A 14614-nucleotide genomic window follows, 5' to 3' on the forward strand; every position below is an offset into this window, starting at 1 on the left:
AAGACTCCTTGTTCTAGAGCTCACCGACATCAATCCTTCAAGAATCTCTCAGATTCATTATTCATTAATTGTATAAGGGGCTGGCTCCACGTTTGAAAATACCGCACTTACAGCATGTACAATCCCTGCTGTTCTGATATGAAATGCATGCAAATCTTCTGGAGAGATGTGATAGTACTGTTAAAAGCTAGAAGGCTTTTAAATTACCTTTTGAAAGGGGATGTGAATGGAGGTTCATCCAACAGATGTGTTACTGGTTCTTGCTTTTGATAACATTACATCAGATGAGCAACAAAATCTAAAGGACGGGGAATCTAAGAAAAACCTCAGAGTTTCCTTTTCTGAAGGAGAACTAGCAGGGCTAGAAGTCAATTTTCACCCTGTTATTTCCCTGGCCCTTCTGGACAAAACAAAAGGAGATTCAGATATCATACTTCTTATACTTGTGTTCTTTTAGGCTAGTGGGATCTTAGGTTAGGGGAAATCTTCTAATCTTTAAGTTCCATGTTTATCCAACAAGAAAAGAAAAAGAAAACAAAAGGGCACAAGCAAAAGCTTCTCATTCTAAGCAGCTTCTCTTCATATTAAAGGTCAAAAAAAACCTACTTCTGCATTTCAAAGACCATGAGGAAAAATTATTCCACAAAGACAGTAAAGACTAGTCCTGCATAGATATTCTGCTGTTTTAACTTTCAGTGAACTCTCTCCAAACAGAGGGACCATCAACTTTATAATGCTCAGCATTCCTCCTGAATTGAAATGCAGGCGAATTGATCTGAGACTAAAGGCTGGTTTGTTCTCAGAGCAATTAAGAAATTTGTGACTAAGAAAAGAAAGCAGCCCAGCAGTTCTTGTAGGTTACAAATACGAAAGTCAAGTTTTGAGCTCCTTTTTCATCTCTTGAGGCAATTTGGCAATTCATTGTACTTGATCCTGTTTCATCTATATCATTGGTAACGTGCAGATAACCATGCTTGCCACCAATTGACAGGGAAGAAGGCAGGAGAGGGGCAAAATACTATGGCAGAAACCATACCTGGACAGCTAGGAACTGACACTTACTAGGCCACAAGCTGTTGCCCTTTTACACAACAAATACTACTTTATTTTGCAATTACTCCATTTATTTTAGAAGGTTAGCAATGGGGTAAGGCAGTTCAAAGCACAGGTACAATCAGCCTGATTCCTCTTCTGCAATTACAACTAGTGCTGACAGACTGCCACACTAATGCCTCATCAAGCTCAGTCCAAATATAGATTAAAAACATTGTATAATGAGAAAACAATTACAATTCGTTTTGTTCACTGCCTTCTTCAAAGTTTAAAATGAACTGAAAACGCAAACATTTTTACTACTTTGTATTTTCATTTGGCACCAACGCTTGTGACAGACTGCAAAGGAAAATGATATATACATCATCCCATTTACAAATACTTGCTATACAGTAGCATTACTGCGAGATGGACTTCTAACAATTACAGTAAATTTACAGCATTGTGAGCACACGCAGATTGCACTATCTCTATACCACACACATTTTACACATGTGAAGATTTCTACTTCCTAAGGAAATTAATTTAATATTATAACATAAAATGTAACATTTATCAAGCTTTAACTTTGACCTACTTGAAGCTTGCCCAGTGATAGGTCCTCATCTCCAAGAAACGGCAAACTACCATGCCCAACCAGATGCCACCCCCGTTACAAAGCAGGATGTCCAAAATGACTTGATCCCACCAGCATTCAGCAAAATTAGGCAGAAGGTGCATGAAGAAGAGCTACAGAACACAGCAAAAAGATTCTGGGTGAGGAACAGCACAGAATTCATACAAATTCACTTTTTAAGTACACACTCAAAATCAGCTTTTTAGTACATGTCATACTTCAGGGACATGAGCCACAACCACTGAAATTAGATGGGCATCCTTCTACTAACTTCAGAAGGCCATGGACAGAACCACATCAGACATCAGAGGTTTCCTTCTCACCATTCCCTGTTGGGGCTAAGCTGTATATAAGGATGCCATGCAGCTCTTGGCCTCTCAAAGATGATACACAGAACATTCATAGAAATGCATGAAACAAGCAAAACTACTGCATTTCTTCAGGAAAGAAGGTTGTTTGTGTTTTAAAAAAATAAATTGAATAGAATCTTTGTTTCATACTACTAAATAGTTTTAAGCAGTATGTTTTCTAAACCAGCAACAAGATGCAGTAAGTGGAATGGATGCATTTGTAACAACTGTCAGTACTAAAGCACGTTGGAGTTCAGGACTTCATAATTGTTCTACATCAAAACTCTTTCTCGCATTTACTATTTTTAGGAAATTTAGTGACTGCAAAAAGATTAAGAGTTCACCAATATTACAGATGCTACAAGCTTTGCTGCTATACTTGACCCAGAATGGCTCAAGAAGTTAAGAGCATATTTCACCCTCCCTTTCTGCTTGGTCTCTGGTAAGCACTAGTGATGAAAGTACGTTTGCAATGAAGATACTGGAAAACCAGCCAGAAACAAACCAACACGAGCCTGAAAAGCTGTCAACCTTCTGGATATATCAAAACATATTCAGTCCCTTAAATATTTCCACTGGAGGGCATACAAATCATTTACCTCTGAAGCAATCTGTTCCCTTCTGAATCCTCAGCTTACACTGAAGACCACTGCGAGGCATTAGTAAGGCAATTAAATGTATTTACAGATTAATTTGGTGAGTTTACACTTTTGATAGAGTGAAAGAGGACAACTGAAGAGAGTTAGGGCAAGGTATTAACATAATTTACTGAGAGCTAGAAATGGATTCAGCATGTCTCATTCTCCTTTAACATAAATAGTTGTATTCTCTATTCTACAGGAAAAATCACAGCAACCTAAAAATAGACTGACAAAGTTAGCTGTGGAACAGAATAGACAGCCATGTGTTAAGCAGTCCCTTTGGAATACTCCAGGAGATGCTTAACAAAACACACAGCAAACTAAATAATATTCTTACCTCCACAAAAACAGTACAATTTTTGTCATTTAATGTACATGCACTGTGTCTGTGGAAGATGATTGGTATGATTTTGTAATGAAGCATCTTTTGTTAAAAAATGTATAAATAAAATATTGAAAAAATCAGATGCAGGAAAAGGAGCAAGAAGAATGTTTTCTGTATACAGCAAGAATGAATACTGGTCCACTTCTAATAAATTACAGTGACTGATATTGACAATGACAGTTCCTTTGAAAACTCTTGCAAAAGCGCATCAAAGCAACTTGCTTTTCTTTGCCAAGGCTAGATGAATTTCAACCTGCAGAAAAGAAAACTTTAATTTCTCTTCAGGACCCAAGCTATACAATGTTGCTCATTATCCTGCTACAGTTTCCCTTTCATGTTTTACATTAATTTAAACTGAAAGGGGCACTAGGCTACAAATGCCGATCTGCAATAACCCAGCCAAAGACACCACAAGTTACAGGTAGCAAGGCAGCAAAAACCAGAGCACAGGTGTTAGTCAGCCCATCTCTAAGGTGCTAGCTGTTTTCTCAGCACGAGACACCAAGGTCTGCCTGCATCCCCAACTTTAATCCAATAGTATGGAGCAGGAGCCAAGTGTTCCATTTCAGAACAGGAAGACAGCTGAAATCCATTAATGCTAATAGGAGATGAACAGCTAAATCCCTGTGTAACTGCCCTGATAACTTCTGTAGGTTTCTAATGACTTTACCGAATTAACTAATTCATTACAAATCCATTTGAGTGGTGATAACCTCTCTCTCTGCTGAGCCTTACTCAACATATCGTCTGTTCCAATGATCTGCCTTTTAACAACAGAGAATACTAGACACCCCATGCGGTGTCAAATTGAAGACGAAGGCTGTGTGATAATCAACTGAACAATAAGAGTGCGTGTGAAACAAATCCAAATTTATTCTTTTCCAGAGGGAAAAAATTACTACAATAACCAGTGAATTTGTTTTTTGTGGATCCGTACTTGTGAAATCCCAATCTTGAGCAGTTTCAGAATACCTTTTTATGTCAGGGAACATGAATAAACTAGGCTTGTGGGGTACAATTTGACAAAAGAAGTGGCTATGACTCAGGCCTCACAACAGAAAACAACACACTGAATGCTCCAAGTCAGGGAATATTAGTCAACATCTGAATAGCATGAGTGTAGACTCCCATAACAGCAGAAAAACAAAGTACAGATGGCACCAACAGGCTGGCCTAGGTTTCCCTCCTATTCAAGAAGTATTAAGTCACTTACCTAAACCCCAGCTTGCTGTTGTCCACTAATGCAACTGCACCAATTATTCAGCACCTGGGTAATACGGCTTAAAATGTAAATCTATACTGAGAACTAGCAAGTCATCCTTCTAGTAACATTAACACTACTCAAGAACAACTCAAGTCTCACACATTTGCTTACAATTAAGATAAATGGGGGGCCTACCTCAGTGAGCTCCCAGGTGATGCTAATAGTCCAGCACAGCCCATAGCTGCGGATCAGCAAAGCCTTCATAGCCCAGCCCCAGAAATGCCCAAAAGCAAATATATCAAAGTGGCTGAGGATTCTCTCCCAGGTGATAACATGACAGTTCACAGCATACTCCTGTTAATGAAAAAAATAAAACCAACAAAAAACCTCAATAAATAGGCAACTTCAGAAACACGAGAATGAAGGAACTTCTTTCTATCCAGTACAACAAGCCTGAAACTACAAGGATATTAAAATATGCATTAATCTGCTTTCGTGTCCTTCTAAACCCTGCAGGAAAACTTTCAGTATTAAGACTCGGTGTCATCACAGTACAGTTCTAATTTAAAGGGAGATGGAACAGACCTTGCTGCCTGAAGGAGCATGTATTTCTTATGTGACAGAGAAACAGCAGGAGCAATAAGATCAATAATAATAAACCCAGCAAACAACACTTTGGAAAATAGTTATTTCTTTTCTTTGGGGTCTTGATTTGAAACAACCACTTTCAACCATTTGCACGCTGTCTAGTGTTCAGATGTGGCTCATCAGTGGCTAATCCTCACCAGTCTGTCATGTTATGTTACTCATCTCAATGTCCATTTGACTATCTTTTGTGTCTGACTTTCCTCACGAAAGCAATTTCGCAGAATACATTCATATTGAGAAAGTTCAGTCACAGGGCTAAATTTAAAACAAAACAAAACAAACAAACAAAAAAACCCCAAACACCAAAGGGGACTTGCAACTTTTCTGTCACATATGAGTGACAGATTCCTTAAGATTAACTAATATTCTAGTCATCAGTAACAAAGGAAATGTGTCCTCTCATCATGTTGTACGGCAAGTGCTAGAAATCACTGCCCAATTAAAAAAAATCTCTAAGTCATCAAGAGGCTGCATCTGTGGTGTTCTGTCTCACCACTGTGTACAAACTGAACTATTCCCAACTGGAAACACTCACTTAAAAAAAATCTCTGCTCTCCAACCCGCCTAAAAGCTACATTGCCACCTGCAGGCAGTAACACAACACTGCTCAGTGCTGCTGAATTAAGAAAGGATTCTCTTTCAGGCCAGAGCTGTCGCTAATCCTGTACAAATGAACCATGATCAAGCTGAAAAGGGGATGGCAGAGAAAAATGTAATACCTGGTCTCCATAAAGAGAGGAACGCACGATTCCACACAATTACTTCTACCAGGGGCAGTTAAGTCCCACTATGAAACTGTAAGTAACCCTTAGTGCTGGTGCTCCCTGAAGTGAAAGTATGGTATTGCTTCTCGCACGTCAGCGCTGCTGTTCCTTCAGAGAAAGGTGCAACACCTGTCCCAAGGACGGCAAAGCTGCTCCTTTCGTGCACGTATCCAAAGAGATCTGAAACTGGTTCATTTGTCAGCATGAGAAGCACTGAACGCACAATGGAAGGTGCAGGCTCCTATCTACACCATGATCTCTGAAATTCCGTGACGAGTGAACACAACAAGGTTACTCCAAAAGTAAGCTTTTTTGCTTTTATTTTTACTGAGGCTTTTTCCCCTTTGTCTCATCTTTCCAGCTGCAGCTCTGCCAGTCATACACTGAAATGTGTTGAACTTTGTTTTATACTCAAGCACCTTTGCCAGCCCTGTGCAAGAGGCCAAGCTGCAGCCTTCATTATAGTTGTACTTCAAAAAATTTACTCCAACTTTAAATGACAGTAGTAGGACTGCAAAGCAGTACACAGTAAGTTACTGCTGACTGCTACAGTCAGGGAATCTGCTGTACTGTGGTTCTGCGCCAGTAATAATACTAGTCCTCCCGTCTTGAATCTATTTATTTCTAACTTAAATGACAGGAGAGCCAGGTGAATCTGACTTACCAACAGACTCCCTGCCTCAGTTCCCTTTTGTTGCTCAGCAACATCATAAACCCCCATGCTCATGCTCCATTTAGCGACGTGTCCTCCCACCACCCTGCCCACACTCCACCATCGCCACACCTCTCCTGCAGAACAGAAAGTCACAGCCCTACTCCGGATGCTGGAGCTGCACAACACGTGCTGCTGATCAGCTGAGGTGCAACACCTGAAGCATCCAGAGTTTTCCAGGTAAGGAGCCGGCATGCAGCCCCCACTATTGATCAAAATGTAAGCTTAGTGCACTGCAAAGATTTCCATTCCTTCTTACGCTCTACAGGGCAGGAGCTTGCAGTCACTGCTGATTAGGTGCTGTGCAGTAGTTTGCATATGCAGTAAACTGCTATTTGCCAAGGACAATCAGTGTATTTCCTTACTCTTGAGGCATGAGTCCAATAACAGCACGTACTGTACAACAGGTGACCACGGCGCACTGACGCGCAAACCCACGGGCAAGGAAGCATGCTGGTCTGGTGGTGGGCAGTAATTTGATGTGGTAGTAAAGAAGACTAGACTGGCAACTCTTGCCTCTTCATGCAGTAATCTTCTCCTCCTCGGTGCTCAGCTGCTCACACCCTCTTCTGCCTGCCTCCCAACATACCTCACACACTTCTCCCAGGCCTCCTTTTACTACCTCAGCTCCCCCGTGTCTTCACCTGATGGGGAACATTCTCCGTACGGAAAATTCTTCGCAAGCTGCTCAACAGGCAGAACAGGCCTGGCTTTCCATGCACTCCAGATCATGATCTATGGAAGTAATTTCCCAACAGTAACAGCACCAGTGCTTAGTTGGGTGACTGGAAGGCAGCAAAGCCCTGCAGCTGCTGCATCTGGACTTCCACACACTCAGCAGCATTCCAGTCATGTACTAAGCTCAGAGCAATAAGGAAAGACTAAAGTTCTCTGAGTGCAGCATTGTAGCATCAAAAATGACTGACTGGGGGCACATACGCCATATAGGCTTCATTTAGATGCGACCTTCCTAAAGTCTATTTTCAGTATCCAGGCTCGTATCTATCATCTAAAGAAATCCAAAGCCACCCCAGTGCACAGGTATCTCACACTCCCAACTGCACACATCTGAACATCTGCCTTAGAAAAAATACAGAGATGACTGTTTTTTTACACCAATTGATTTCAATGTAAAGAAATAGCAGCTGACACAAAAGGCTCGTTGACTCTATCAAGTATAGGCACAAACTTGTACTGCTCATGCCAGCAAATTCACATTTATCCCTTCCCGCTCATGTAGAACATGCCTAAAGTAGCCAAAATACTCAATAAACTGCCATGCATACATACCATAATATCTGCTTCCCTTGTGGCATATCGAAGGTTAGGATCCAGCCAGTACATCACAGCTTTCACCTGCTCAAAGTTAAGGAAGAGCACGAACACCAGGAACAGAAAATAGAGCACACTGAGACCTGCAAAAAGACTAAGTTTTAAAATCATGTTCACTCACAAAACTCCCTGGGGCACAGAGAGCCCAAAAAGCTGCTTTCAAACTGTTGCTCTATACATGCCCAGTCTGCACAACTGAATTTTATACATACAGTGGCTACACGCAAAACAGTTTAAGGGACACAAGTCAAATGGTAATCTCCAAGCACTCAGCCCTTCACATCATCTCCTGTTTAAAGTGACATAATCTATGTTTGACTGCATGAACATGAACCCAATCAAAAGAAAATCAGTCCGGCCAGTTTAGACATGAGCAGCACAAGGCTGTGATCAGCGAGCTCTTTAGCAAGAGATACATTTCGACTCCAGGACTGGATTAGCTCTGTCCATTTGATTTAAGTATTCTTGGTCCCACTAATGCAGATCCCTAAAGGGTGCAGGTCTTTGTGTTTTTCAACACAAAGATCAATTTAATAATCCCACATGGAAATCCAAGCTATGCTGGCAACAAAGAGTAGTTATAAATACAAACTAATGCATATTTGAGTTACTCCTGTGAGCTGGAAAATTTACTGTTTGAAGCTTTTAAAGATACAGACTATTATTATTTATTCTCACACCATTATAGATTATGAAACACCATTGCATTTGGGACTACTGCCTCTCTGCTCCCGATGTCTGAATATGGATTTTTTTTTTAAAAAGAAAAACTCGTAAGAGGTTAAGAGTCCTAGGTGTAGATCGGTGGGCAGATGAAGCTGCTGTTGGGAGCGTATCTTTACATTATTCACAAGTTCACAGATAACTAAGACCACATTTGGAAGAGGCATATAAACACTTAACACCATTTCCATAATCTAGCACTCAAACTTACTTGCAGCAATGTCACGGAAGGCAGAAAGATTAATGTGAATAAACTTAGTATCTGCCATCCAAAATAAACTATAGCAACTCTAAAAAGATATTTAAAACTATCACCAGAATTATTAATCCCCAGTGTATGCTAGAGAACAATTTCCACTCAAGCACACACACATAAACAGAAAGGATATATACTGTCCTCTGCAGTATATTCTAAAAACACATCAGGTAAACAGATGCCAAACTACTACAAGCAGTACAGCCTGCAGGCAAGGGTGCATCCTGAAATGCTGAGGACACACTACCCCTGTCTTTCATCTACTGAACAGGTCTGAGACCTCAGCGTAGCTAAATTAGCCATGCCAGAAGAAGCAGAAGTACACAGGGGAAAATGTTGCTCTCGATTTTGCATGCAGCCTTTTCCCGAAAGCACAGAATGTCAAGCTCTGACAGTATCAACATTGAGAATGACCTTTTAATTTACATTTGCTGAAACCTGAAATAAGCAGTAGGACGTGTGTTTCCCGAACTTCACAAGGAGCTCGATTCTTTAACAAGTACTATCTAATCAGCAGTATCCTCTCAATGTCAACAGATGAGTAATCAGCTACTTCGGAAGACTACTTATTTTCAGCTACCGAAGGTGGCGACAGAAAAAAAACATTCAGTCCCCTTAAAACGAAACTGATCAGTTTTTAAATCAAATGTGCCTAACTATCTGCAAATGAGCCTAAAGTCTAGGATATGCTCTGTGAACTCTGAACTCTTTCAAAATAAAATTCCTTAAGTTTTTGCCATGTAATTCACATGTTTAAGGAGCAGGATTTCACTCAGTAAGTTCTGCAGTTAACAATTATTTTCCAAACTATGAATGCAACTAATATTTACAGGTATTTTTGCTTAAACTATAAGTTACGAATATGAATATATATGTGTTAAGAATATTAATAAATGTATGTCAAGCTACACAATGATACAATTTAACAAACATATTAAGAAATAGCATATTTTGCCAATAATGAAAAAAAGCACCCTACTACACTGGATTTAGTTAGAAGTTAGATAGTACACGCAGTAGCAAGTAGGAAAGGTGTGGGAGAAGGAGATTAGGAAGCACAAACACAAAACAGGATTAAAACAGATCATCAGAATGAATGATTCCCTCCTGGTGATTTAATTCACAACATCCTTACACAGAGTAATTATGACGACATTCCCAAACATAGTTAATAACTATTACAAGCAACTGCTCAGAAGTGGGAGGGAAGTGACATTCACACAAGTTTGATGCACAATTATGTTTCATGACAATTCCATTCAACTGAAAGTTAAAACGGACTGAAAAAGTCAGAAACACAACTTAAACTTACCAAAAACCATTCTCCATATAGCAGGGTGGGGACGTGTAAAGGGTCCTGCGGACAGTAAACAAAAGGCCTATTAGAAGACATGTCAATAAGAACTACATAATCTATTTTTTTATTACATCTCATATGAGGATTTGGCATGAGCATGGATCAGTTCTCCATCAAACTACATAACAAACCCAAATGTTGGGGCTCTATGCTAAAAAAAACCACTAAAAATGATAACAGCAGATTTCAGAGGAGACGACTGTCAATCAGCAGGGTGCAGACAAAATTTTCAATTATTTTACGGAGTTGTTACCAGAACGGTAATCAGCTGTTTGCTCAACAGACACAGTATCTCATGTGTCACCTGAGGATCTCTTGATCTGGTTTCTAGACCACAGTTCATGCATGGCTTGCTCTCAGTCAAGTCATCAAACACAAATTTCTGTGTGTTGGCAAAGAAACATGGTGCTTAGCCTTCAGAGAACCAAGAAATGTTAGCAAACAGGCCTCCTAAAACTTCCGAACTGAATACCACATATCTGACAAGAAGCTATCTATGCTCTTTACCAGTGTCAATGTTATTTACTTTAGAGCCAGTGATTAAACTGGCTTTATTAGACTAAAAACCTCTTATTTAACGTGAAAAGCAGAGAAGGTAAGTCTAGTGAAACTGGAAAACATCTAACCATGAATCACACATTTAGGTAGCAATAAGTGGCTGAACAAGTATTTTCAGCACACGCTGCAGACTGCTCTTTCACCATTGTATGCATAACGCTAATTTTTCTCTGGCACCCAGTTTTTCAGGGAGTGCGTTGTGAAAAGTATGGATTAATGATTTTTCAAATATGAGAAAAATACATCCTAACTCTGAACTACAAAGCTGCCCTAGGAACAATCACTGTTTTTTCCTGAACACTGCCAATCCCGAGACAGTTTAGACTTAACCTAAGGATTATGTTCTTGCTGACAGCAATAAGTAAAAACTAAAAATAAATTAATAATAAATTTAAAAAAAAAAAAAACCAAAACAAAAACAAACAGGAAGACAGCATTTCCTCCACAGAATTAAGTGTCACACAGGGATTTTTACCTTTTTGCACATTCTGCTCCTCACACAATTACCAAAACTTTTGTCCAATTTAAATTTCTACTGTGGTTTTACATTGTAATGTGATTTTGATAATTTCTATCACTAGCTTCTGGTAAGGTGATTTATGCAAGGAGGAATATCTCTGAGAATTTGTAGAACGACACTTGTGTTAAAACACGCTGAGGCAGACTCCTTTCAAACACTATTTAAGGAGCTGGCAGCATCATTACTTGGCAATCTGAGCTGCAACTACAAACCTGCAAACAGAGACACCAATTTTGAAAACCTGACTTCCCTGTCATAAAGAAGCTACACATAACTTGCATTTTACTGTTATCTCCACTCAGTATGATTGCAACCCATTTTTCGACTGTTCTTTAACATAAAGGAATTCAAAAGAGTAAAGAAAAAAAACATTCAAAAGTGGTACTTTAATAATAATGAAAATAAATATAGTAGCAATAAAGAGAAATTCACACGTTACAAAAAGTGAAGTATAAACCTTACTCACCATTAGGAAAAGCTAGAACACTGATGATTAGAAAGAAGAAAATCACAGAGAGGATACCCCTCCATATATTATCTTCTGGGACAGAATCATCCCTGAAGAGACAGACAACATCAAATTGTTAAAGTGCATTATAAGGATGAAGTCAAAAGGCTCTGCAGATATCACATTATTTGAATAAAGACTACATGGAAATCAGCGTAAGAAATCAACATGCTGGTTATACAACAAGTCAAGATCAGAATTGCGCTGAATGATCTTCACTCCGCAGTTCTGGGTATCCCTTTCTCACAAGGGACTCAAACATATAATCAGTACATGCGAGCCATAAGCATTTAGAAGTCAATGCAGAAGTAACAACTAAATTTAACACAAGGTGAAAAAATCTTCCTGCTTTAACATTCACAGAAACATCATCAGAAGTATTTTTACACAGCAAACAGACCTAGACCAAAAACTCTGGAAGCCTGGATGTAATTCCTAGGTTTCCCTCTGCTGTTTTGGTGCTGCTTGCGATCCCCTTCACTTCCCTCAGCCTGTTCCCAATGCCAAATGCGCGAGATGAGCACAGCGAAGGGGGGGGGGGGGGGGGGATAAGGATTACAATCAGCCTTTAGAAATCATGATCACACATGGATTCTAAGCTGTGTAACAGAGAGACAGCAAAACTTTAGAAGAACCAGGGAAAAATATCAACTCGCTTTTAGACCTAGAATGCCAAAGCTCTGAATAAAATACCAGGTATTATTTGTGGTAATGTCATATTATGGCCAGAAGAGAGACCTAAGAATTCAGTTTGGAATGCCAAGGCAAATTTGACTGAGCAGTTCTTTCTTCTCAGACAGTTAGAATATAGGGTACAGCAGTGAGATTAACAAAAAAAAGGTCCACCCAAGTGTTCTAACCAGCAGTCAGCTTCCAGCATACTTCAGTAATACAAACAGAAATAAACTTCAGACTATCATAATATGCACAGCTAACATTTCATAATGTATCACCCCCTACAACAGAAATTAAAGTTTTACTATCCGGGTAATTTTCATGTACTTAGGACCCGTTTATCTATTTAAATATATTCCTTTATTTATTCCCAATCCACAACACCAAAAAATTCCAAGTAAACTTCAGAGGAATAATGCTCTTCCTGGCAGAGCATCTGTCACTTTTCTGGATGGTTCAGTGAAGAATCTATGGCAGTGTAAGTGCAATCCTCATTAGGTATTTGCTGCAGTTATAAAATATTCCTCACTTTGTCATATTATTTCCCTTTCCCTCAGTATTGAACCTGAACAGCTCCACAGTAGGCTTTCATCACTGTGAGGCATTTAAGCACTGTGTTAGTTTAACTGTGTGGCAGGAAAAAGTACATTAAACATGAATGGTTTCTCTGCAGCCCTTAGGGAATCCCCTCAGCAATTTTTTTTTTAAACCAGCTCAGTACAGATTTACCAGGCATTTTCCAGCAGGCATGCTGCACTAGCTGACACTTTACATCAGCTATGAACCCCAAGTGCCAAGGGAGCCAGAGTTAAGCTCTGGAAATCTCAAGAGCCTCATGCCATCCAGCGCACTTCCCAGGCGGAGCCTCAGGCTCAGACAGCAAAGCCATATTCCTGTTTTAACATGTGCAAATAATACATACACACATGCTGTCACGGGTGCCACCAAGTGGGGGAATTCCCCTTTTTTTTTTTTTTTCTTTTTGAAGAGAGAACAGATTACTAGAGTCACATTACTGCACCACTCAGCGTGGGCAAGAAAGAAGTGAAAGACACTGTCATCACATCACTTAATTGTGGCACCGGCTGCGCTGGAGAGCCCTCACCTTTGCATATCAGGATTCTGAGTACTACTCAGCTCCAAGAAAGCTGCCCTAGTCATGTTGGCACCACTTCCCCCAAAAATCAACAAGATGCTGTATGCGGTGTTAAACTGCATTTCATTCTAAGTGAGTGGTAGAGGCATTTCATTTTGGCTTGCAGACACCTCTCAAAAAGGACAGATATCCGATCTTCTTGTCAGAAGCAGGTAAAAACAGGTGGGATGAGAGACTCGCTACTGTGCACTAGTTAGGGTAAGAATTACAGTGTTTGCCTGGAAGAACTATTTTGGGGAATGCCAAAAGAAATAGGGAAGCAAAACAACTGTTGGACGAAAGACACAATCACAACAACCAGGAAAATGTGCTAAATCATCTCCTCACTTTGCCTTAGGAACTTTGATGTTGACTTTGAAATATAAGCATTCATGCAGCAAAAACAAGGCTTCTAATGCTCGCTTGGGAGGACAGACGAAAATTATCTCAGTTTAAATCCACATTACCAGCACATTTTTCAATTCTGTGGCTTTTTGCAGAAGAAATAATAAAAAAACCAAAGCACATAATAACTGCATAACATTTTTCTCTGTCCTGCTCTTCTCCCTGCTCCAGAGCACTACATTACACTGGCATATTACAAAAACGTAAACCACTAAGTTATTACATCATGAATAAAAAAGCATGAGGATACTCAGCTGAGGAAAAAATAGCCAGAACACTAAATTTAGCATGTGTTTGGGGAAAAAATATTCCAGAAAATCCCCAAATCAAACCTAAATGCACAATAATCTAATCAACTCCCAAGGGATGTGAAAGAGAACAGTCCTACATCCTTACAGGTCTTACTCCTGCTTCCATAAACCCCTGCAACTTCACACCAGAAGCTACCAATCTGTCAGCTTCCCCAGTCCTGTTGTCGTGTTCCACAAAACACCCCCTCCAGCACCCACCTGCCGTCCTGCTGGTTGCCTCTGGGCTCAAAGAAGGCCACATCCCTCTCTCCAGGGAAAAAGAGGACAGGGAAAGCTACAGCCACTCCACGCCTCTGCTCCAGGGCACAGCCTGGAAGCAGAGGAGCCTGTGTCTGGCTCACTCAGCAGGAAATAACCAAGGCAGCTGCAACCACTGTCAAAAGCACTAGAAGGATGTGCTTTAAAAACCAGAGTACCTTCTACTCCCCACTTTAGCATGGAAAAGCTAAACATACATTTCT

At 40.0% G+C, this 14614-nt stretch overlaps 1 protein-coding gene across 1 annotated transcript in view; it reads right to left on the reverse strand.

Moving 5' to 3' along the window:
* The window catches only part of PTDSS1 (phosphatidylserine synthase 1), a 31271-nt gene that overhangs the window by 13993 nt on the left and 2664 nt on the right, over positions 1–14614 (reverse strand). The window contains exons 2-6 of the mRNA XM_075415822.1: positions 11586–11677; positions 9997–10041; positions 7664–7788; positions 4445–4603; positions 1631–1782 (exon numbers count right to left, since the gene is read on the reverse strand). Of these exons, the coding sequence (XP_075271937.1) occupies positions 1631–1782; positions 4445–4603; positions 7664–7788; positions 9997–10041; positions 11586–11677 (573 nt within the window). The remainder of the gene's footprint in view (positions 1–1630; positions 1783–4444; positions 4604–7663; positions 7789–9996; positions 10042–11585; positions 11678–14614) is intronic.

The sequence above is a fragment of the Opisthocomus hoazin genome, chromosome 3 (assembly GCF_030867145.1).
Source record: "Opisthocomus hoazin isolate bOpiHoa1 chromosome 3, bOpiHoa1.hap1, whole genome shotgun sequence".
NCBI classification, from domain to species: Eukaryota; Metazoa; Chordata; class Aves; order Opisthocomiformes; family Opisthocomidae; genus Opisthocomus; species Opisthocomus hoazin.